At 35.4% G+C, this 21,514-nt stretch overlaps 3 protein-coding genes and 1 pseudogene across 3 annotated transcripts; 2 read left to right on the plus strand and 2 right to left on the minus strand.

Moving 5' to 3' along the window:
* Window positions 1-314: 314 nt before the first annotated feature.
* Window positions 315-3,238, minus strand: LOC116143284 (protein indeterminate-domain 7-like). Its single transcript, XM_031428747.1, has 3 exons — window positions 2,494-3,238; window positions 1,948-2,344; window positions 315-1,459 (listed from the first exon to the last, which is right to left on the minus strand). Exons 1-3 carry the CDS (start codon window positions 2,660-2,662, stop codon window positions 475-477), a joined length of 1,551 nt encoding a protein of 516 aa, XP_031284607.1. The 5' UTR covers window positions 2,663-3,238; the 3' UTR covers window positions 315-474.
* Window positions 3,239-6,299: 3,061 nt separating this feature from the next.
* Window positions 6,300-9,381, plus strand: LOC116143286 (annotated as a pseudogene).
* Window positions 9,382-9,769: 388 nt separating this feature from the next.
* LOC116143236 (probable ADP,ATP carrier protein At5g56450) lies at window positions 9,770-12,903 on the plus strand. Its single transcript, XM_031428689.1, has 2 exons — window positions 9,770-10,278; window positions 11,902-12,903. Exons 1-2 carry the CDS (start codon window positions 9,943-9,945, stop codon window positions 12,532-12,534), a joined length of 969 nt encoding a protein of 322 aa, XP_031284549.1. The 5' UTR covers window positions 9,770-9,942; the 3' UTR covers window positions 12,535-12,903.
* A 5,077-nt stretch (window positions 12,904-17,980) lies between these two features.
* On the minus strand, window positions 17,981-19,744 carry LOC116143183 (glutaredoxin-C6-like). The gene is made up of 3 exons (XM_031428613.1): window positions 19,740-19,744; window positions 18,511-19,132; window positions 17,981-18,365 (listed from the first exon to the last, which is right to left on the minus strand). Exons 1-3 carry the CDS (start codon window positions 19,742-19,744, stop codon window positions 18,351-18,353), a joined length of 642 nt encoding a protein of 213 aa, XP_031284473.1. The 3' UTR covers window positions 17,981-18,350.
* Window positions 19,745-21,514: the final 1,770 nt, after the last annotated feature.

Here is a 21,514-nt window from a genome sequence, read left to right on the forward strand (position 1 = left end):
AGAATGAGGAGATGAGTAAGATAATAGGGATTTTTTAAAGTTGATTCCTCCGCTACAGTAGTAATGTCCTTAATTTATAGTAACAATTTATATGTGCTTCGTTACAATAGTACATATGTGCGTGACATAACATCGTTTTTCTTTCCTTTATTAGCTTCATTATTTAAATGAAGACTAAGTTAACAAGAGAGCTTTCACAGACTGGCCTGTGCTAAATATTTTTTCTGAACGGAAAAAAAATAGAAGAAAATAAAGCTAACAATTACGTCCTAATTGCTAATATATATCGTCTATAAAGATGAACATTTGACGAATTGTAAAACAGAAATAAATTATAGATCCAAATGATGAAAAATGAAACAGAAACAAAAATGGAGGTAACAAGATAACTTAACATAAGCCATGCATGGCATTAGGCTGTAAATCGGTTTCTCTCAATAGAAACTTAAGAAAGCACGGTCATTCATAAGCTAATTAACCTTGCCAAGGTCTTTGGTTCTGATTATGTTGTTCATATGCTGAAGAAGAAGAAGAGGAATTTATGCGATCAAGCCCTGTCATATTGATAAAGTCTCTATGGGGAAAAGCTTTCAGACCCAAGAAATCTCTCGTCAAACCATCACTGCCTTTATTGTCATGATCATTTTGGCTAAGTCGGGGTTCTGTTGTTCTTGAGAATGTTTCATGAAGATTATGATACCCATTCAGACCTTCATCAAACCCACTTGCAGAAGACAAACAACTCATCATATCATGGAGAAGAGAGGGAGATGCTCCACCTCCAGCTCCAGTAGCTGCATCACATGCACCAAACTGTTCCATGAAACTAGAGGTAACGGCAGCTTTATTTCCAAAAGATGCCAAGCTATGAACAAACCCACTTGCCAACTCTTCACGTGAGGACAAACCTAGAGCAGAACCAACTGTAGATGTGGAACCAATGTTTTCATACATGTGAGCTTGGTGGGGTCTAAGCATGGCTGAGTGTAGCGGAGAGGATTTGCTCATGGTCACGCCCATTTCTGCCGCTTTTTGCAGAAGAGCAGTTGCGGACATGTGTGGGGAACTTGTCTGAGACTGGAATTTAGCAAGTGCATTAGAATTAGGGTTTTGACGGTCTATGATGGACTGGTCCAAACAACTTCCAGAAAATAATGGCGAGGAGAAATCGATGTGAGGGGTACCAGGACCAGCTGCTAGAGTTCCTTGTGGGCAAGCTAACCATGGCGGAACACTGTTATTATTTGGTCTTGGATTGAAAATATGGTGTTGGTCTTGTTCTCTTTTCACTGATAGAGGTTGAAGGCCATGAGTTTGAAGTTGGGGTGGCAAATTGAGAAAATTGGATGCTAAGGAATTAGGTTGTTGTGAAGAGAGAAATGGGTTTGTTGTGATAGCTCTTGCACTCTCTTCTGCAAGAACGTCACAAAAGGCTCGATGAGTGATGAAACTGTCCCTTCTGTAACCATTAAAACAAGGAAAAGAACAAAAAGAAAACCCATCAAAATGCGCAGAATGAACAGTGTCTAATCTCTCTCTCTCTCGTCAACTTTTTGTATTTTCATTCTTTTTTTAGTTGATGTCGCGATTAAAGGTTTCCTAATCAATGCACTTTACAGTACCCCATTGTAATTTTAAACTCAAAAAAGTTCAAGTCTTTCACTGTTTCTCTCTCATCTGCGCTTCGTCAGATTTTTCCATATACAAATGTACTAGTGCGTATAAATATAAAAAAAATGAGACACCTTGCTTCCTTCTTCTTTTTATTTCTTCTTCCTCGAGGACAAATAAAAAGAGGGGAGTATTATACATAGAGCTACTGCGGTATCTGTTAAAGAAGATTTAAACCAAACCGATATGATGAATTTAATTTGTTCTTGAATGAACTTAAAATTATTAAATTAATTTAATTATTTTTGAGTGACAAGATAAAATGGTTGTTCTTACCTGGAGAAAAGTTTTCCGCAGTCACATCTATACTCTCTTGTACCACAAATCTTGGAGTGAGCTTTCCAATCTGATTGAACAGCGTACCGCTTTGAGCACTTTTCACACTTCCACTTCTTCTCACCATGCTTTCTGCTGAAGTGCTTCTTGATCCCGGTTAGGTCTCCAAGAGCCCTTGATGGATCATTGTGAACACATGTAGGCTCTGGGCAAACATACACCTTCCTCCTCTCCACTTTGTTTGATTTTTGCTTTAACTTCCATGGCAGGTTATGCCCTCTTCTATGAAGCTGAAGATTCTGGTCTCTTTGAAACCCTTTGTTGCAGATCTCACATATAAATCTGTTTGTGGCCATGAGACTTTTCGGAGACAAAGCTATAACTTCTGCATCTGGGTCTGATTCAAATACAAACTATCTTATTAAAAACCCACTAGACATAGAATTATTAATGTAAATAATAGAAACTTTATCACCAATATCCGATTAGTTATTAAAAGGAAAGACACCGCTCATTTAATTTGACTTGAAATATATTTTAATTAACCTGGGTTTCCCGGAAGATTTCTCTTCTTCTTTGGTGGTGGAGCTTGATCTGTTGAAGCTTGTGTGTACATGGTTCCAGTTTCAACTCTGGAACTTGAAGATGCACTTACTTCACCAGATGTACAAGTTAAATGGGACATATTCTCTTCTACTACAAAACCTTTTATCATCCTCCCTATTTTAAATCAAAGGATTTCAGTAGACGATGACACAGACTCTACAAGTTTCATTTATGGATATAGATCAACTTAATTTAGGTACATCTGTGATAGCATGTCCTGAGATCTGACTGCAGAAACCCTAATTTAGAAAGACTGGTTGATATAAGAGGAAAGAGATAAACTAAAGAAAGTAGAGAAGCCGATTCAGCTAGGTTCTCCCAGTTCTTCTTGTGGTTAATCGTTCTTCTCTTTCCAAAACCCAAAAAAAAATTAAAAATTTGCAAAAGAACAAAGATAGCAAAAACGGATGAAAAAGATTTGTAAGTGAATTAGCAGCACCTTGAACACATTAAATCCCTTCAAAATCTTCAAAAAAATTCTGTGTGCGCTAATAGCAGACACCAAGAAGATTTAACAAAAACGTACAAGAAAACTAAACGAAACTCTCATAATAACAAAATGAAGAGCTAGCAAATATGAGAGAGAGAAAGATGTGGCTGAGAAGAGATTCCTTTAAACTACTGCACTCATCTGAAACGAAAACCAAAGGGTAATTACAGTTTTGCTCTGACGTTGCACTTTCTGTCGTTTCTTTTGGTGTCTACCAAGTCCAAGAATACTTATTCTTTAATCATCGTATTTGCTTTACCACATTATTATTTTCCTTAACAGTGATTAATTTACACCACCTGATCTTTCCCCATTCTCAAAAAAAAAAGAAAAGAAAAGAAAAAGGAGCTATAAAGTACTGTTAGATTTTACAAGCTATATAGTAAACCAAGAACACACGTAGAAAGAGACGATAAGACGTTGATTACAGACTTTTTAACATGGTGCGTAACAGATCGAGTCGAAAAGCAAGAACTCTTTCTTCTGTGCTACACTACACTATGATTGGTTCACTCATTGAGTTCCTGCACAGACATTCTCATGGAAAACAGTTCTATTCTTCTTTTTCATTTAAAAGCTTTTATTTTTATTAATATTAAAATATCATTTAATCGTTTGATGAATATCTGGAGTACTCGAAGAACTAAACATTTCTTGAGAAAATGATGTCTGCATTATATATGTTGATATATAGACGTTTTGAGATTTCTTTTAGTTATTTTATAATATGACAAATTCATTTATAGGCTACAGATCCAATCAATCTCAAGTACTACAGTCCATATATATAGATATATTTTTCGGTGAACGTGTGAGTTGAATTTTGGATGTTAAATTGTTGTTGATTGATTCTATTCACCTTTTTATTATATGTTACAGAGTATCTTATTAATTCTTGACAAATTGACCATCAAAGACAATGTAGTCAAACCAAAATGAGAAAACTAGTCGACCTTTTGTCCCCACACACTCAATTATGAGTAATGTTATATGTCCTAACTAATGTATACTAATTCAAGTACTAACATTGGAAATTTGAATTTTTTTTTTTAAGGGAATTTCAAATTTCCAATGTTAATACTTGGATTAGCACATATTGATTAGTGCACATAGTTTTATTTCTCAATTATTCGGATACTATAAGCAAGAAATTAAATAAAGTCACTTTGTTTTGCAGATATACTGTCTATATGCTTCGTCATGTTCTGGTCAGTAGGTTTTGTGTTCACACTAGAGATCCATTAAAGAAAAACTAATTTTGAATTCATTAACAGGGGAGCCCCAATAGTTGCAGAAACTAACACTTACATCCTTAATTTTCAAGGATTGACATTGACAGTTGTTAAAATTTTGTCTCAGTACAATGACTAATAAATGTTTTACATAAACCTGGGTGGTTGATGAAAAAAGAGTAAAAAAAGATTTTATGAACTCTTAAGTTTAAGTTCTCCTAAGCATTAACAAGGGTGATCAATAAGGCATTTACCTAACTAGCAATTTCAAGGTTCCTAGAAATTAGTTGAAGTATGCACAAACTGGCCCGAATATCTCTAGTGATAAAATAAAATAAAATGTTTTGCATGATTACTTTAGTTAATTAATCAACTTTGGAATAATAGGGATTAAAAAAACACAGCAAAACACATTGATTAGGTTCTAGAAGTACAATCCATTTATAAAAATCTTTCTTTTTTCCTCAAAATGTTTTACATATCACCATCGTGTCCCCTCACTCAAGCTTCTCTAACAACAAACCTTTGACACCTCCAAAGCCCACATCCCCAACCAATTCTACAGCCAAAACCAACATCAAACTCTTAAACTTTGATTGTATATAGGAATTAATTTCATTAAAAAATTTAATAATAAAAGAAAAGTGGTAACAAAAAATCGTTTGGACTTTGTCTAGTGCTACTGGCTTAGAGAATGAAAGAAGAGATTAAACTTATCTCATATAAACGTCCATGCTGTGTTCGTTAAAAATTGACTTAATAGCGTTGGATACACTATACAGGGATGAAAATGCTATTTTCTAAAACTATTGGAGCAAAGAGATGAAACCTTGAACGACTAAAAAGTTATTCTCCCTTAGTTAGCCTTCCATTGTTATCTGCTTAATTATTTGATTAATGAATAGTTGAGTTTCAACATTATATGCTCCCGGCCAGCTCATCATTCCCTTAACTTTAATTATTTTATTATTCTTACGCCTACATCATGCTGTGATGGATTAAATAATGGAATAAAAAAAGGATTAATTATTAATTTTGGGCTGTTGGCAAAGATAGCCCGCAAGATTTTCTGCCAAATTCCTTTTATTAAACAAACACTACTTACTGATGAACTACTTACCACCTCTTCATAGAGTGTGCATTCTAACCAATAATCAATAGTTAATCGGATCTAGATTAATTAATGTACCAAAGTCTTAGCAAGAATATCTGCACCAATTCAACCTGCAAACTAAATAAAACGAAGGTGTGAGCCGACGCCCGACGCCTGGTATATATTTTTTTTATCACATCCTTCAATTAAAAACAGCATTTATAATTACTTGTATATAAATTGATGCACATTAAGAGCACGATAGAATCTTTATTATCATTTTTTTCCACCCAAATAATGGTTTAATGACCCATTCACACCCACAGACTTTTAAAATACTATTTTACTATCCAAATTTATATTTCTTTTTTTATTCCGACATCGTTGCGATTCCAAACTATCATTATTCTCTTCCTCGACCATCACTCACCAAAACCCCTTAAACTCTATTTCCGCCAATAACTGACAATCGAGTAATTAGGGTTTGCACAGTTGCCTCTCTCAAGTCAAATTCCGTTAAATCCTAACTACTAAAATCCAATCTTCTATCACAAAAAGACTCATCGGTCTTCCTTTTTTAAAGGCCCCAACAACTTGGACTGAGTTTGCTCTCTATTTATCGAAATATAAATTTAGACAGTAAAATAGTATTTTAAAAGTATGTCATTTATGTGAGTAGGAAAATATTATTAAACCATTATTTGGGTGGGAAAAAGCCGTTAACTCCGAAAATTATGGGTTTTATTGTTGCAAGAAGGATATGGATAAAGGAGGGTGGTGCCTAAAACCATCTTTATCAAATCCGCGTGGTATGGTACCCACATCAAGAATACTTTAGTGCCAATTAATCAAGAATTTCCGTTCCGTAAACTTTACTTCTGTATGACTTTTGATTCAAAGATGAGATTTTTGATAAAATCGATGGGTGGGAACCTCATAAAGGCTGGCTAATCAATAGCAAATTGCTCTGCTTGAGCTTGTCACGTATATGTAGACCTATCAAGTTCATCACCCAAATCGACAAGATTTCTGAAAAGTGTTATGCATGGTGTGATTCTTTTCTACGATGTTATTGGTGGATGATCTCTACGCCAATAGAAGGCAACATGACGATATATGCATGTTTGGTAGTTCTGTGGTTCTGTTCTCTACTGCTATGCAGTGGAACTGAAGGTTCATGTGTCCAGAAACACGAGAACTTACAATCTCTGCAGGTTGAGCTGCCAGCGAAGCAGCCTTACAGAACTTCTTACCACTTCCAGCCTCAACAAAATTGGATTAACGGTATGAATTCATCTTGAAAATTAGGTTGGATATCATTCACTTTTAGCATCCCCATTTTATGTTCTGTAACTGTCACTAATTTGGCTTTTCCATATTCCTTTTTTCTATCATTTGATTCGTTATGGCGGTGGAATATGCAAATGGGTGCCTTCCTCGATACAGATCCCAATGGTAAGTTTGTGAATTATTCCGTTATCTGACCCTTGCTTTTCCCGTTTGCTTGACATTTGAGGTTACTAATCGACAATCGATACCGATGGAATAAAATTTATAAATTAACGATGTTATTTATCAGATTCTCGTATCTAGTGAACTTACTGTTTATAGCTTGTTCACTGACAAGGAAAAGATAATGTCAATTACCTTGTGTGATCGAATCGGGAAATTAGCAGAACGATTGATGCATAATTTTAGTCATCCAAAAAGAACGTAATATTAATTGTTCATCCATATGTACAAAATAGGACCAGCAGGCACAGCATGAACTGGCAATTTCTCTAGCTTTTCTTAGCCGGTGAGACTGCCTCCCAAGTTATGTTTTTGTGCAATATATTTCAGGGCCAATGTTTTATAAAGGAGTGTATCATTTATTCTACCAGTACAATCCACTTGGAGCAGTTTTTGGTGATATTATGATATGGGCACATTCTGTTTCATATGATCTCATCAACTGAATTCATCTTAATCATGCCCTTTGTCCGTCCGAGCCTTATGACATTAACAGTTGCTGGTCTGGTTCCACTACAATCCTTCCAGGGAGCAAACCTTTAATTTTATACACTGGAATTGATGCTAAAGGTCGTCAGGTTCAGAATATAGCAATGCCTAAGAATTTGTCCGATCCATTACTTAAAGAATGGGTAAAATTTTCAGAAAATCCTGTCATGATTCCACCAGATGGTGTTAAGGAAGATAAGTTTAGAGACCCAACAACTGCATGGCAAGGTCCTGATGGAAAATGGAGAGTGGTCATCGGAAGCCAGAGCAAAACTCAAGGAATGGGGATTCTTTATCAAAGTAAGGATTTTATTCACTGGACCAAATTTCAACATCCTCTTTATTCATCAGAAAAGACAGGAATGTGGGAGTGTCCAGACTTTTATCCTGTTTCTATTAACAGCACAAATGGGGTTGACACTTCAGTCCAAAATCCAAATGTTAAGCATGTAATGAAGGCGAGTTTTAATGATCATGATTATTACATGATTGGAACTTATTTTCCTGAGATGGAAGAATTTGTAGCTGAGAATGACTTTGAGGGAACCTGTTTGGACTTAAGGTATGATTATGGGAAATTCTACGCTTCTAAAACCTTTTTCGACAATGTCAAGAACAGGAGGATATTGTGGGGTTGGGTGAATGAGTCTGATAGCATAGAAGATGATATTGAGAAAGGATGGTTTGGAGTCCAGGTGATTTAAGTTCAATTGGAGATAAATATATTCTACAAGTGTAGAATTACATTTATGAATCTTAACAGTATATGGACTCTGTTTGCAGTCAATTCCTAGACGTATTTGGCTTGACAAAAGTGGAAAACAATTAGTACAGTGGCCGGTTGAAGAAATTGAAACACTAAGGGGCAAGCAAGTCAGTATCCATGATAAGAAACTTGAAAGTGCGTCAGTATTAGAAGTTTTAGGCATTACTGCCTCACAGGTGAGTTGTTAACTTCCAAGTTTATCTCTCTAATCGTATGGCCAACCAATGATTTTGCATTTCTATGTTTATAACTTCATATCTTTTCAGGTTGATGCAGAAATTGTATTTGAATTGCCTGAACCAGAAAAGGCTGAGTTCATTAACCCAGATTGGGCTGATCCCCAACTACTCTGTAATCACAGAAATGCGTCAACATATAGCAAATTCGGACCATTTGGTTTGTTGACTTTGGCATCAAAAGACTTGACAGAACAAACAGCAATCTTCTTTCGAGTTTTCAAAGGCCACAATAGATATATTGTACTCATGTGCAGTGATCAGAGCAGGTCTATTTCTAAACTAAACCCCACACCATAACCTATTGTTTTTATTTTAACTTGAGCTAGATGTATAAAACTTAATAGTGGTAACAGGTCTTCTTTAAGAAAGAATATTGATAAAACCACATACGGAGCTTTTGTATCCATTGATCCTCGCCACGAAAAAATTTCGTTAAGATGCTTGGTATGTTGACAAGAAGCTAGTTTTTTTTTTATCATTGGCTTCCTTTCTTTTAGATTTGTAATATTGGCTTCAAATTCTGATTGCAGATAGACCACTCTATTATTGAGAGTTTTGGAGGAGGAGGAAGTACTTGTATCACAGCTAGAGTTTACCCGAAGTTGGCTACTGAGAAAGAGGCCCGCCTTTATGCATTCAATAATGGAACTCAGAGTGTAGTTATCGAAAGGTTGGATGCTTGGAGTATGAATAAAGCCCACATCAGTCAGGAAGAAAGTTTTAAGGCATCATATTCGAAAAGTGTAATTTAAAGTGTTATTGGCCCAAGCATATTTTGAAAGCAATAGATATGCAACAGTAGGCAACCTAGTGGTTTTGCTGCATTGCTCCATATTATTTGAAACAGAACAAATCAACTGATAGGTTGCAGCCAAGCTTGTAGCATCAAAACTAGTTAAATAAGCAGAAATGCAAGAATATCCAGAATTGGATTAAATGCTCAAAATCTTGAAAGTTTCTGCTTATACCACTCAATGGGTGGTGTAAATGAGTCCAAGCTTCTTTTTCTGGGGTTTATTTGGTTGTCTTGTTCGAGTATTTTGCCTTTATTCTTTTGCAGATAGACTATTCAATAATTGGCAGTGTTTTGGACTAATGAAGAGTCGTATAACTACTAGAGTTTATCCGAAGTTGGCTAATTGATAACGATGGGACCAGGTCCAGGAGCCCACAAATCGTGCAAACCATTACTTTGAAGGTTAATTACAGACTCCCAAACCATTATTTGGGAAATTTATTAGAAACAAAATATATTTGTTTTTCACAATAAAAAATAATTGTCAGTAGTCGGTAGGCAAAGAAGAGATCAGAATCCCACGTGGCAAATAGTGATCATATTAATCTGAAATATAAACAAACACGCAAGTATTAATGAACAATTCAATTCAACAGCAGCATTATTGAGACTTAAATCACAAAATCATTTATCTAATCCTATCATAAACAATATTATCTACCCGTATATTAAATGGCTAATCACCATAAAAGCCTTTTATTATTATTTTTTCCCTAGTTCTTCACTTGCAATTCAGGAAATATTTTGCGAATACAAACAAGAGTTTCCAAGAATGGGCCAAGATGATGAGGACCCAGAAAAGCGTGGGTCAAAATCATCATCATCGCCGTACAAATGGTTGAGCAACTTTCACCGTGATCTGTTTGCGGGGGCGGTGATGGGCGGTGTAGTGCACACGATTGTGGCCCCAATCGAGAGAACGAAACTGTTGTTGCAGACCCAAGACAGCAACCTGGCCATTGTTGGGAGTGGACGAAGAAAATTTAAGGGTATGCTTGATTGTATTGTCCGTACAGCCCGAGAAGAAGGCCTTTTATCTCTTTGGAGAGGCAATGGCAGTAGTGTGCTTCGTTATTACCCTTCTGTTGCGCTTAATTTCTCTCTTAAGGTATCTAATCAAGATTTTTTTTTTTTTTTCTTTTTTTAAACTTCAGTTTATTGTTATCTTGCAATCGTTTTAATGCAAATTTTATTGGTTTGTGCGGTTCTTTTCGTTTGGTGTTATTTCTTGAATATTTTTTCGGAGGTTTATGTTTTGAACATAAGGTGATTGATAAAATGTTTCTATGTTGTAATGGGTAGGCTGGTTTGATAAATTTTGTCTCACAATAAATATAGATGAAGTTGAATTTAGAGTTTAAATCTTGTGTGTTTATCTTGGGTGCACTCTTCAGTTATTCAAGGTACCACTTTTACATAAATTTACTTTGTGTAAGATTATAGATATGCTATTCATGAATCTAATGAACCATTATTTCATGTAATAGCTTCTACATTCAACATATTCTTGTTTGTTGTTTCAGTTGTTGAGAAATAGATTGGTCAAGTTTTGCTGTGGCATGGACTACAATTAGTGATTTGATTTCCTTATTTTGACAGAAATATTTTATACTCGGAAATGAATTAACTTAGCCAAATCTGCAAATATTTCTTAGCAGACTGGGCATTAAGTTTCTTTGTCATTACTGGATGCCTAGTCTATTCCATTTTTTTCTAACTTTTCTTTACTCTCAAGAATGCTGGCTTGTAATCCTTCATTCAGTTTGTTGGCACAAATTGTAGAATTATAGTAGCAATAAACGGATATCAGTATACATGTGTGTATAAATTGTTATATCTGTTGTCTCTTGAGTAAGCTGGCTTATAGAGCAGGTCATTTTTAATATTTTGATTTAGCGAGGAGTCAAATAAAAACTTTGAGAAGGTGCTTTTATGGCACTCTGAATGTTATATGAACAGAGTTTGACAAATCGGTATCTAGAACAAGGAAGGTTGTCGTTTGGTAACCTGATAATATTTGGTTGTGATAAAGTAGGATGGCCTTGAAGATTGTTGGGGCCAATGGGAAGGATTATAAGAAGAGTTAGTCTTCTCACAGTTATTGTTGGATATTGACTGGAATGATTTAGATGAATCCAGGAGACGCAAAGAAGTCAGTAGTAGATATCAAGTAATGTGTTTTAAATATGGTACTGAGTAGCTTATTGTGCTTGTCTCTGTCTAGGAACATTTGTTTTAGGTTTTTAGTAGCGAGGTGTATTTCTGGTTCAATAGTGGTTTTAAAGTTTCATATTGTGGACTTATTTTTTTGGTTAAAAAAAGAGATTTATGGAATTAGAGTTAAACTAGTATAATTATTATTGCTAGAAGGAATTTTTTCTCAATTTGCAGTGATGAGAATCTTATATTGAACAACTATGAAGCTAGTTTTTAATTTGAGTTGATCTGTATCAATGTAAAAGAAATAGGGCATATTATCCATTACAGTTGGTCACACAAAGGAATATACAATCTAGGAGTCGATGTCAAGACGTGGGTTGAAAAGCTCAAGAATAAGCAGTAGGCAATTAGATGGAAATTTATGTCAAAACTAGAAATATTGGAATAATGGAGCCAAAATCAATTCTTGAATGAAGTAATAAAAGATCTGGGCCACATATATATAGGGTAAAATTGATACAAATGAAAAATTGATTACTGCATAGTCTTAATTGAATGTTTCCACATGCAGGATCTTTACAGAAACATTTTAAGGAATGGCAACTCTCATGATGGTAATTTTGTGTCTGGTACAGCGGCCAACTTCATTGCTGGGGCTGCGGCTGGTTGTACAACATTGATCTTAATCTACCCACTTGATATTGCACACACCCGCCTTGCTGCTGACATTGGCAGAACTGAGGCTCGTCAATTCCGAGGCTTTTACCATTTCCTGACAACCATAATCAAGAAAGATGGGATTCGAGGGGTTTATAGAGGGCTACCTGCCTCTTTACAAGGTATGGTTGTTCACCGGGGCCTATATTTTGGGGGCTTTGATACAATGAAGGAGATTTTGTCCAAAGAATCTAAACCTGAATTGGCATTATGGCAGTGGTGGGTGGTGGCTCAGGCAGTCACTACATCTGCTGGGTTGTTGTCATATCCATTGGATACAGTTCGCAGGCGGATGATGATGCAGTCTGGTTTGGAACAACCAATGTACCGTAGCACACTGGACTGCTGGAAGACAATTTATAGGAAAGAGGGAGTGACATCATTTTATCGTGGAGCAGTTTCTAACATGTTCCGGAGTACTGGTGCCGCTGCTATTTTGATTTTGTATGATGAGATCAAGAAGTTCATGAACTGGAGCGGATTGTAACAGGAGCTAATTTCTGTCAATTTTTTTTTCGTATAATCTCAACAGAAGAATTAGATAGAAAGGGGTTTTGAGAATTAGAGGAGGGAAACATTGTAAAGCGCAAATGAGTTTGATACAGCCAAACGACACAGACTAGATGACATTCATTTGCCACGTGAATTTTTGAGGCTCTGGCAATTGACACCACAATTGTTTTGTTGAAAATAAAATGAGTCGAAATTGGTGGAATTTTTTGCTTAAGTTGATCGGGAGGGAGACGGGAGACCACTTCATGTGTTATATATTTCATATTCTTAATATTTTGGCATAAATAGAGATGAGCGTTTGCCCCGGCCCGAATGGGGCGGAGAATTCTCAGAAAATTCGGGGATGGTCCTCGGAAAAATCCCGCACCCAGGGACGGGTCGAGGGAGGGGATAGTGTAATCCTTGGCTCGGCCCGCTCCGTTTTTTTGAGAATTTTATGTTTTTTTTTATTCTATTTGCGAGATTGTATATAAAATTAGAGTTTAAATCATGACTTTAAGTAATTTATCTAAATTTATAATATTAACTTTTATAGTACTTTTTAATGTTTGTATTAAATTTATACAAAAATAATTTAAACGAGGGAGTCTAATAATTAAATATATGTATTATTGCTTTGTAAATTTCACAAAATAATAATACATTGCCCAAAAATAAATTTAATTAGATTATTACAATTAATCAAACCAATATATTATGAGGTTTATGTCGTAATAGATGATTTGAGTATATTATGAGGTTTATGTGAAGGATGTTTATATTTTATTGCTTTGAAATCCATGAGCATGTTCCAATTTTTGCAAAAAAAATATTGTTATTCACCATATTCATATCAATTCTCAGCGAAATTTTCTTTCAGGTATTTATTTTATGAATTTTAGTAAATGAGACTATTTCAGTGGAACATTACAATATCTCAGCAATATAAAGCATCAGAATGTGGAATCTAAATTCATCTATTTAATAATATATAGAAAAAGTGTCACTAACTTAGTAATTTAAATTAGTTTATGGTGGCAGTTATGTATTGCTTTTACATCTTAATTTAAATTTTACAAGAAATTGTTGATTTTATATTTTCTTACCTTAAATTCAACATTTTTAATGAATTAACTATTGAAATTAAGCAGTCAAATGGTCAAATATAGTATCTACCAAAGTGCTAGTTTCTCACAATTAAAATAATTTAATATTATTATCATAAGAACATGCGGAAAGTTTTGATCTACACTAGGCAAAAATCTCTGCACAAAAAATCCTGGTTCAGGGGATAAATCCTTGCTGGAGGAAATTCCTCGCGAAGCCCTGTTCATCGGGCCAGGGACGGTTATGAGAAAAATCTCCACCCCCATTTGCCGTCCCCGACCCGGCCCGCACCCATCCCTCGACATAAATATTTAAGTATTGCTCATCAAGTTTTTTTTGCCAGGGTATGGAGAAAGCTTCTAGTGAGTGATATAGGAAGCTGGACTCCGCCGTAGATGGTGGTAACGACATGTTTTTGTTGCTTATTCTCACCAATAAGAAAAAAACAAGGTATCATATTCTTATCGGACTAATAGTCAAATGTGTATCCTAAAGATACATATTAATAAATCTGATNAGACTAGATGACATTCATTTGCCACGTGAATTTTTGAGGCTCTGGCAATTGACACCACAATTGTTTTGTTGAAAATAAAATGAGTCGAATATTGGTGGAATTTTTGGCTTAAGTTGATAGGGAGGGAGACCACTTCATGTGTGATATATTTCATATTCTTAATATTTTGGCATAAATAGAGATGAGCGTTTGCCCCGGCCCGAATGGGGCGGAGAATTCTCAGAAAATTCGGGGATGGTCCTCGGAAAAATCCCGCACCCAGGGACGGGTCGAGGGAGGGGATAGTGTAATCCTTGGCTCGGCCCGCTCCGTTTTTTTGAGAATTTTATGTTTTTTTTTATTCTATTTGCGAGATTGTATATAAAATTAGAGTTTAAATCATGACTTTAAGTAATTTATCTAAATTTATAATATTAACTTTTATAGTACTTTTTAATGTTTGTATTAAATTTATACAAAAATAATTTAAACGAGGGAGTCTAATAATTAAATATATGTATTATTGCTTTGTAAATTTCACAAAATAATAATACATTGCCCAAAAATAAATTTAATTAGATTATTACAATTAATCAAACCAATATATTATGAGGTTTATGTCGTAATAGATGATTTGAGTATATTATGAGGTTTATGTGAAGGATGTTTATATTTTATTGCTTTGAAATCCATGAGCATGTTCCAATTTTTGCAAAAAAAATATTGTTATTCACCATATTCATATCAATTCTCAGCGAAATTTTCTTTCAGGTATTTATTTTATGAATTTTAGTAAATGAGACTATTTCAGTGGAACATTACAATATCTCAGCAATATAAAGCATCAGAATGTGGAATCTAAATTCATCTATTTAATAATATATAGAAAAAGTGTCACTAACTTAGTAATTTAAATTAGTTTATGGTGGCAGTTATGTATTGCTTTTACATCTTAATTTAAATTTTACAAGAAATTGTTGATTTTATATTTTCTTACCTTAAATTCAACATTTTTAATGAATTAACTATTGAAATTAAGCAGTCAAATGGTCAAATATAGTATCTACCAAAGTGCTAGTTTCTCACAATTAAAATAATTTAATATTATTATCATAAGAACATGCGGAAAGTTTTGATCTACACTAGGCAAAAATCTCTGCACAAAAAATCCTGGTTCAGGGGATAAATCCTTGCTGGAGGAAATTCCTCGCGAAGCCCTGTTCATCGGGCCAGGGACGGTTATGAGAAAAATCTCCACCCCCATTTGCCGTCCCCGACCCGGCCCGCACCCATCCCTCGACATAAATATTTAAGTATTGCTCATCAAGTTTTTTTTGCCAGGGTATGGAGAAAGCTTCTAGTGAGTGATATAGGAAGCTGGACTCCGCCGTAGATGGTGGTAACGACATGTTTTTGTTGCTTATTCTCACCAATAAGAAAAAAACAAGGTATCATATTCTTATCGGACTAATAGTCAAATGTGTATCCTAAAGATACATATTAATAAATCTGATAAAGAGATTGTTTGCATCACCTTGTACAACTTTACTCTTCTTGGTTATGCTCCATTTGGAAAGTGCAATGTTAAAACAGTGATGACAAAATCTTCTATATTAACAATAATATGACTAATATTAGTAAATAATTTAATAGTACCGACAATGAAAAGGATAATATATATAAATAAAGTAACAAAAACATGGATTAATGAAGTGGTGTACTCTATTAGCTAGGTTAGTGGACTCAAATCTTTCTGTCCAATGATAAGCCTCAGTGATGGAATGGAATACATTATTTTGTTGCGGGCATTATATACTATATTGTAAATTATAGAAGTGAGTTAAGCTTAGTGCTTAACTCCAATGGGGGAAGTGGTGTTGTAATGGTGTCACTTCTGAATGGGTCAGCAAATTAATGTTCTGAGGAAGGGCTTAACTGGAGTGGAATTTAATTTAGGTATATATATATATATACGTGTGTCAGCAAAGAAGAAGAAGAAGAAGAAGCAGCTAAGTGGGAAGGGGCAAAGGCAGTAATAGTATATTATTATAAAAGAAAAAAAGCCAAAGTATGACTTCAGCCTTGATAAAAAAGAAAGGGATAAATAAAATAAAACTGAACTCGCAAAAGTAGTTGAAGATGCTTTTACAACTTTAGACTGATAATAAGTTTTGGAAATAAAGTGCAAACATCAAACCCTACCCTTAGTGGGAATACCCATTTCTTTAAATATAAATATATATATTTTTATTAATTTCAATAAATTAATGATTGTGGTAGTACTAATTAGAGTAGAGTTACAGAGAAAGAGAATCACAGGTAGATTCTTCTTACGTTAGGCTGTAAAGATTCTAAGATGGGGTCCGTGACTGTGACCGTGAGTGGTGAATGGTGATGTATCATATCGTAAATCAAAACCATTGCATGCTTGCCATTTGTGACTTTGTATTAAAGGTGACACGTATATGCATACGCCATTCCCTCTTCTTCAATGTGGGTTGTGCTTTGTGGTCTTCTTCTCCCACCTCTCTTTTCCAAACCCAAAGGAAATGGGTCCCAATCCCTCTTCAACTTGCTCAACTCCTTTTTACCCTAATTATTAACTCCATTAATTTATTGTGAGGTTAATATCCTGACAATTGTAATCCCATTATTAAACACTGGTATAATGTGGGACACAATCCAATTAATATTATTGTTTTGTGGTGAAAAGTATCTTCTATTATTTGAAGGCAAGGCTGTAGGTGGTTGAGGGCGTCGGCTTTGCCAGTTTATTACAATTGTCTGATAGCATACCTGACAATCTGGCCTTGTCTTTGCCTTCAATTTTCAGCTCATCTTCTTTTGAAAAGGGTTGATTTGATCAAGGAGGCCCCCTCCAACAAACAATTACAGATTCATTACCAGATCCGTGCTATCTTTGAGTGATACTAAATACACTCTTACATTTTTTTTTTTTTTTAAATACATCGGTTTTCTAAACACACACTCCAATTTATTCTACTAGATTTGTGGGTGTCCTTAAATAACAATTACCTGTATTTTAATAAGACTCTCGGCTTTTGTCTTATGCGTAAATACATAGATTAACCACAAAACTAGTACCATCGGGATCATCTCAATAATTTTCATTTTTACCCCTCCCAACTTCAAATTATGGGGGTGTTTGTCTGAGCTTATAAAAATTAGCTTATAAGCAATAACTGCTTATAAACTAATATAAGCATTTAAAATTTTAAGCAATTACGTGTTTGATTAAAATACTTATAAGTGACGTATAAATAGTTGACGTGTTTGATAAAATATGGCTTATAAGTATATTTTATTATAAAATGACTAAAAAATGTACTACATTAAACAAGGGTATACTAAGAAATTTTAAAATTAAACAAGGATAATGTGGTAATATATTTGGTCAAACTTGCTTATAAGCAAAAAAAAAAAAAAAGTACCTCCCCCCCAACTTATTTTTTTTTTGGCTTATAAACTCAACTTATAAGCTAAATAATGTTATAAACAAACAGGTCAACTTAATTTTAGAGCTTATAAGCTAATTTGACCAGCTTATAAGCTTAGACAAACACCCCTATATATAATTTTCTCCAATCATATGCTAGCTTCTGCTTTCTTTAGTTTTAATATCAATATATACATTCTCGTTGATGGTGAAGTAAAAATATATACTTAGTCCAAAGACAACACATCAAATACTGTTAAAATTACTGATAATAAAATTAACTTCAGATTAAAGCTTAAATTAACATGTTTTTATAGAAGAGAAGAGAAGAGAAGCAAGAACAATAATTTTTTTTTCTTTACAGTACATGGACAAAGAGAAGAACAGAAGAAGATTTGAGTTCAATAATTGGGAAGAACTTTGTCAGAACATGCATCTGCTAGTGCCACTTCGCCTCGTCATTGTCATCAAGTAATAGTAGTATTCCCAATCTCCTCCCTTAAACCCAGATCACATTATTAACCATTCTTTAGCTAGAACAACTTCAACGGCTCTGATTGCTCAATAATTGCATATTTATTTATATATATATATAGGTACCACGTATTGGGCCCCAGTTCATTGATTACAATAACACAGATCAACCCTAGAGAAGCTTAACATCAAAGAACAACAACAACGACTGAGTCTACAACCTAAGATTCTCGAACTCACTTCACTTTCTCATTTCTTCTACAGCTTCAACTTGTTTTCAGTATTTTGAACACTAAACCCAAAAACAAAGATAATCATTAACACTTCTTCTTTTCCTAGTTTTATGCTCGCTTACAGAAGAATAATAAGAGACCCACTTAACTTAACAAATTAACAACCCAAATTTAAGATATATATCAGAAAAATATTGATCATACCCAGAGAGCGCCAACTTCAACAAGCTTAGGCACGAGGTGGCCGCTGAGATGGAGAGCAAAGAGAGAGTCAAGGCCACCGACGCAGGTGCCGCCAATGAAAACGGCAGGCGCTGCAGGGTTACGAGGAGAGTCATCGTTATCATGAGAGGAGGTCGGAGGTAAAGCAGAGATCTCATGATCATCGAGTTCGATGACGGTGGGGTGAACTCCGATGGTGGCGAGTAGTTTCCTCATGACGTGGCACATGCAGCAGGAAGATCGACTGAAGATTATGACTGGGTGTTCAGAGATGAGGCGTTGGATTTTGGTCTCAGTGGATTCTTCAGCATCGATTGATAAGTTAGTGGGAGGGGCGGTGGAAGAAGAAGAAGGTGGGTTAAGTTCAAGATGAACGATGTCGTTTTGGTAACGTCGTAGGCCTTGCATCGCCGGAGATTTAGATTGAGAGAGTGGCGGTGGTCGTGGTGGTGGTGATGTCAACAGAGTGATAGGGGAAGCAAAGTGGAGAGAAGAGTTGTATTGTGGGGTGTTTAATAAATGAGGGAAAGAGTAGGGTGTGGTGTGGTTGCTTACATCACAAAGTACTGTGTTACATATGATATTACGTTCTTTGGGATCACAGCTTTGGGGGAATTTTGGAAGCACACTCGCTATTCATTGTACGTGTTTTTTACGTGCTTTGACATGACAGAATATTCTTTCTTTCTTTCTTTTTCTTTTTTACTTTTCCCTTTTTTTTTACCAATCATCTTTGACCTATTTACAGTCGTGCCTGTATTCTATTTGATGCTTTCAAGGCAGAGGGCTCTAGGGTAAATAAGGATTTTCCACATAAAGTACATGCAGATGATTTTGAAACAAACAAAAGTTAGTTAAACATTATTTTCATATTACAATTCACTGTTCCTTCCATTTGATTAACCATTCAATTCCAATAAATCTTATATTCGGGGACTTTAACGATTATGAAAGTATCTTGTTTAGATCGGATATTATTATATTTCTTAATTATTAAGATGGTAACATGTCTCAATCTTGACTTTTTTATTGTGGTTAGATGATAAACTTTTTAGTCATTAAAGTTAATTATATCCAATAAATTTCATATCCGAATTGTACTATTGTAAGAGAGATATCTATCATATTTATGTAATTATTTTGATCTATTAAACTTATAAACTGTTTCGTAACTTTGAAGATTAGGCGAACTTTCATATAATTTTGCATACCTCATGTACCTAACAAAAAAGAAAAAAAAAAAGGTCCGCACCGTTTTGAGGCTTACTTCTACATTGGGGAATGAAGATGTTAACTCGGGGAATCAGATGGTTTGGAGGAACAAATCAAATCTGCGAAAATAGTTGGATGGACTAGTTTAGTACTCTCCATCTCAAATCCAAAATCTAATGATTAAAATAGGCACATCAACGGTTTTGGTACACTCAATTTCTGTGAAAATAGTATCAAAAATCAAACCAAAATGTAATGAGTAAATGGGTTTTCTAGAGAGGGTAGAAAAGCAAAAAAAAAAAAAAAAGAGAGTGAAGAATGATTGGAGAGTGGAGTAGAGGAGCACAAAAGAGGCATAAATTTTGTCGTTACATATAAGGGTAGTTCCGAAATACTGGATACTTGCCGGAGAAGTGGCGTGGCCGTGCAGCAGTCACATGGGGGGCTGGTGGTACCAGTAAATGACCATGACGTCACATTGACTTCGACGTGGAACCCTAAGATTAAACCCTGACGTAACCAATTTGCTAAAGCAAAGTAAATAAAAGAAAAGTCATCTGACGTGGAAGGTATGGTACTGGTATGTGGACCCACTTTAATGACATAATCATCGGAATGATAATACACTTTCCTCGTCACCATGACGTTCTCTGTTGGACACGTGGCGGTTCCTTTAACTTCCCTTCAGGCGTGGAGATTGCAGCCGGCTCAACTAAGTGGCGTCCATGAAACTTTTGGGTCCGAGTGGGATAGCCAATCAAGAAAACCCACGTGGGATCTCAGTATGGTTCGTGATTGCGATGGGGAGTGAACTTGTTGCGAGGTGGTCCCTACCATCATAAAGTTGGGGTTTGGGGGTCCTTAAAGCTGCACCGTTGATGGTGGTAAATTTGGTGTCTGCCATATGGTGTGATGAGATAAGGAGGGATTGCATTTGCATCACTACTCTTATGGTCCCACTCTTTTCTAAAGTTGTAGGCCCTCTATTGCAATTCTCCCTCAATTACTTCTGCAAACACATTTCTTCTTCCCTAATCCATATAATACATCAAATATCATCCATTCAGTGACATGCTTAAATGACAATTTAAGAAGCAGTACCCCCCGAGGTTTACTCTAGTGTTACTCTAGTGGATCTAAACCCCCCGTGGTATCAGGAATGACCCAAAACCCCCCGCCGTAACCCAAACTTAATGCACCAATCGTTAAATCCAAGAGAAGAAGGGTACCACATGGCACATACCTCATTTTGGGTTATAAATAAAAGTACCCTTCTACTCTTGGATTTTACGGTTGGTACATAACGTTTGGGTTACGGAGGGGTTTTTGGGTCATTCCTAATACCCCAGGGGGTTTAGGTATACCACGGAGGGTTTACAGCCATTACCTCTATGATATAAACCTAAACGTGAAGTGGAGAAGAGCTGACTTGCGTTGAGTTGCTCCCAGCTTAATGATGGAGTAAAATGACAAGAGAAGGCCTTGTATTGACTTTATCTTTGGTAACCGAAAGCTTAAAATTGATTGGATGTAAAGATTCAAAAGCAAGAGATTTTGTGATATTTATGATCAGGAAGTAATGGAAGCGTGGACCACGGCAGAGATTTCTCTTTATATAAATGGCTTGTGGAATTGGTACTCGTGGTCACCATGCACAAGGTCAATTCTGCAGATCAAATCGTATGTTGTCGTCATGCTTAACATCACACGAAATCTTTATGGCCATTGCCATTGCTATGTACCTGCTTTCACAATACTGTCCCAACCTGTCCAC

This window comes from Pistacia vera, unplaced genomic scaffold (assembly GCF_008641045.1).
Source record: "Pistacia vera cultivar Batoury unplaced genomic scaffold, PisVer_v2 Contig427, whole genome shotgun sequence".
NCBI classification, from domain to species: Eukaryota; Viridiplantae; Streptophyta; class Magnoliopsida; order Sapindales; family Anacardiaceae; genus Pistacia; species Pistacia vera.

Coding starts and splice junctions, on each gene's coding strand:
- LOC116143284 (XM_031428747.1), bottom strand. CDS start 2,662: ATGATAAAAGGTTTTGTAGTAGAAGAGAATATGTCCCATTTAACTTGT. Junction 2,345..2,493: donor AAATCTTCCGGGAAACCCAG/GTTAATTAAAAT, acceptor TATTTGAATCAG/ACCCAGATGCAGAAGTTATA. Junction 1,460..1,947: donor TGCGGAAAACTTTTCTCCAG/GTAAGAACAACC, acceptor TAATGGTTACAG/AAGGGACAGTTTCATCACTC.
- LOC116143236 (XM_031428689.1), top strand. CDS start 9,943: ATGGGCCAAGATGATGAGGACCCAGAAAAGCGTGGGTCAAAATCATCA. Junction 10,279..11,901: donor CGCTTAATTTCTCTCTTAAG/GTATCTAATCAA, acceptor TTCCACATGCAG/GATCTTTACAGAAACATTTT.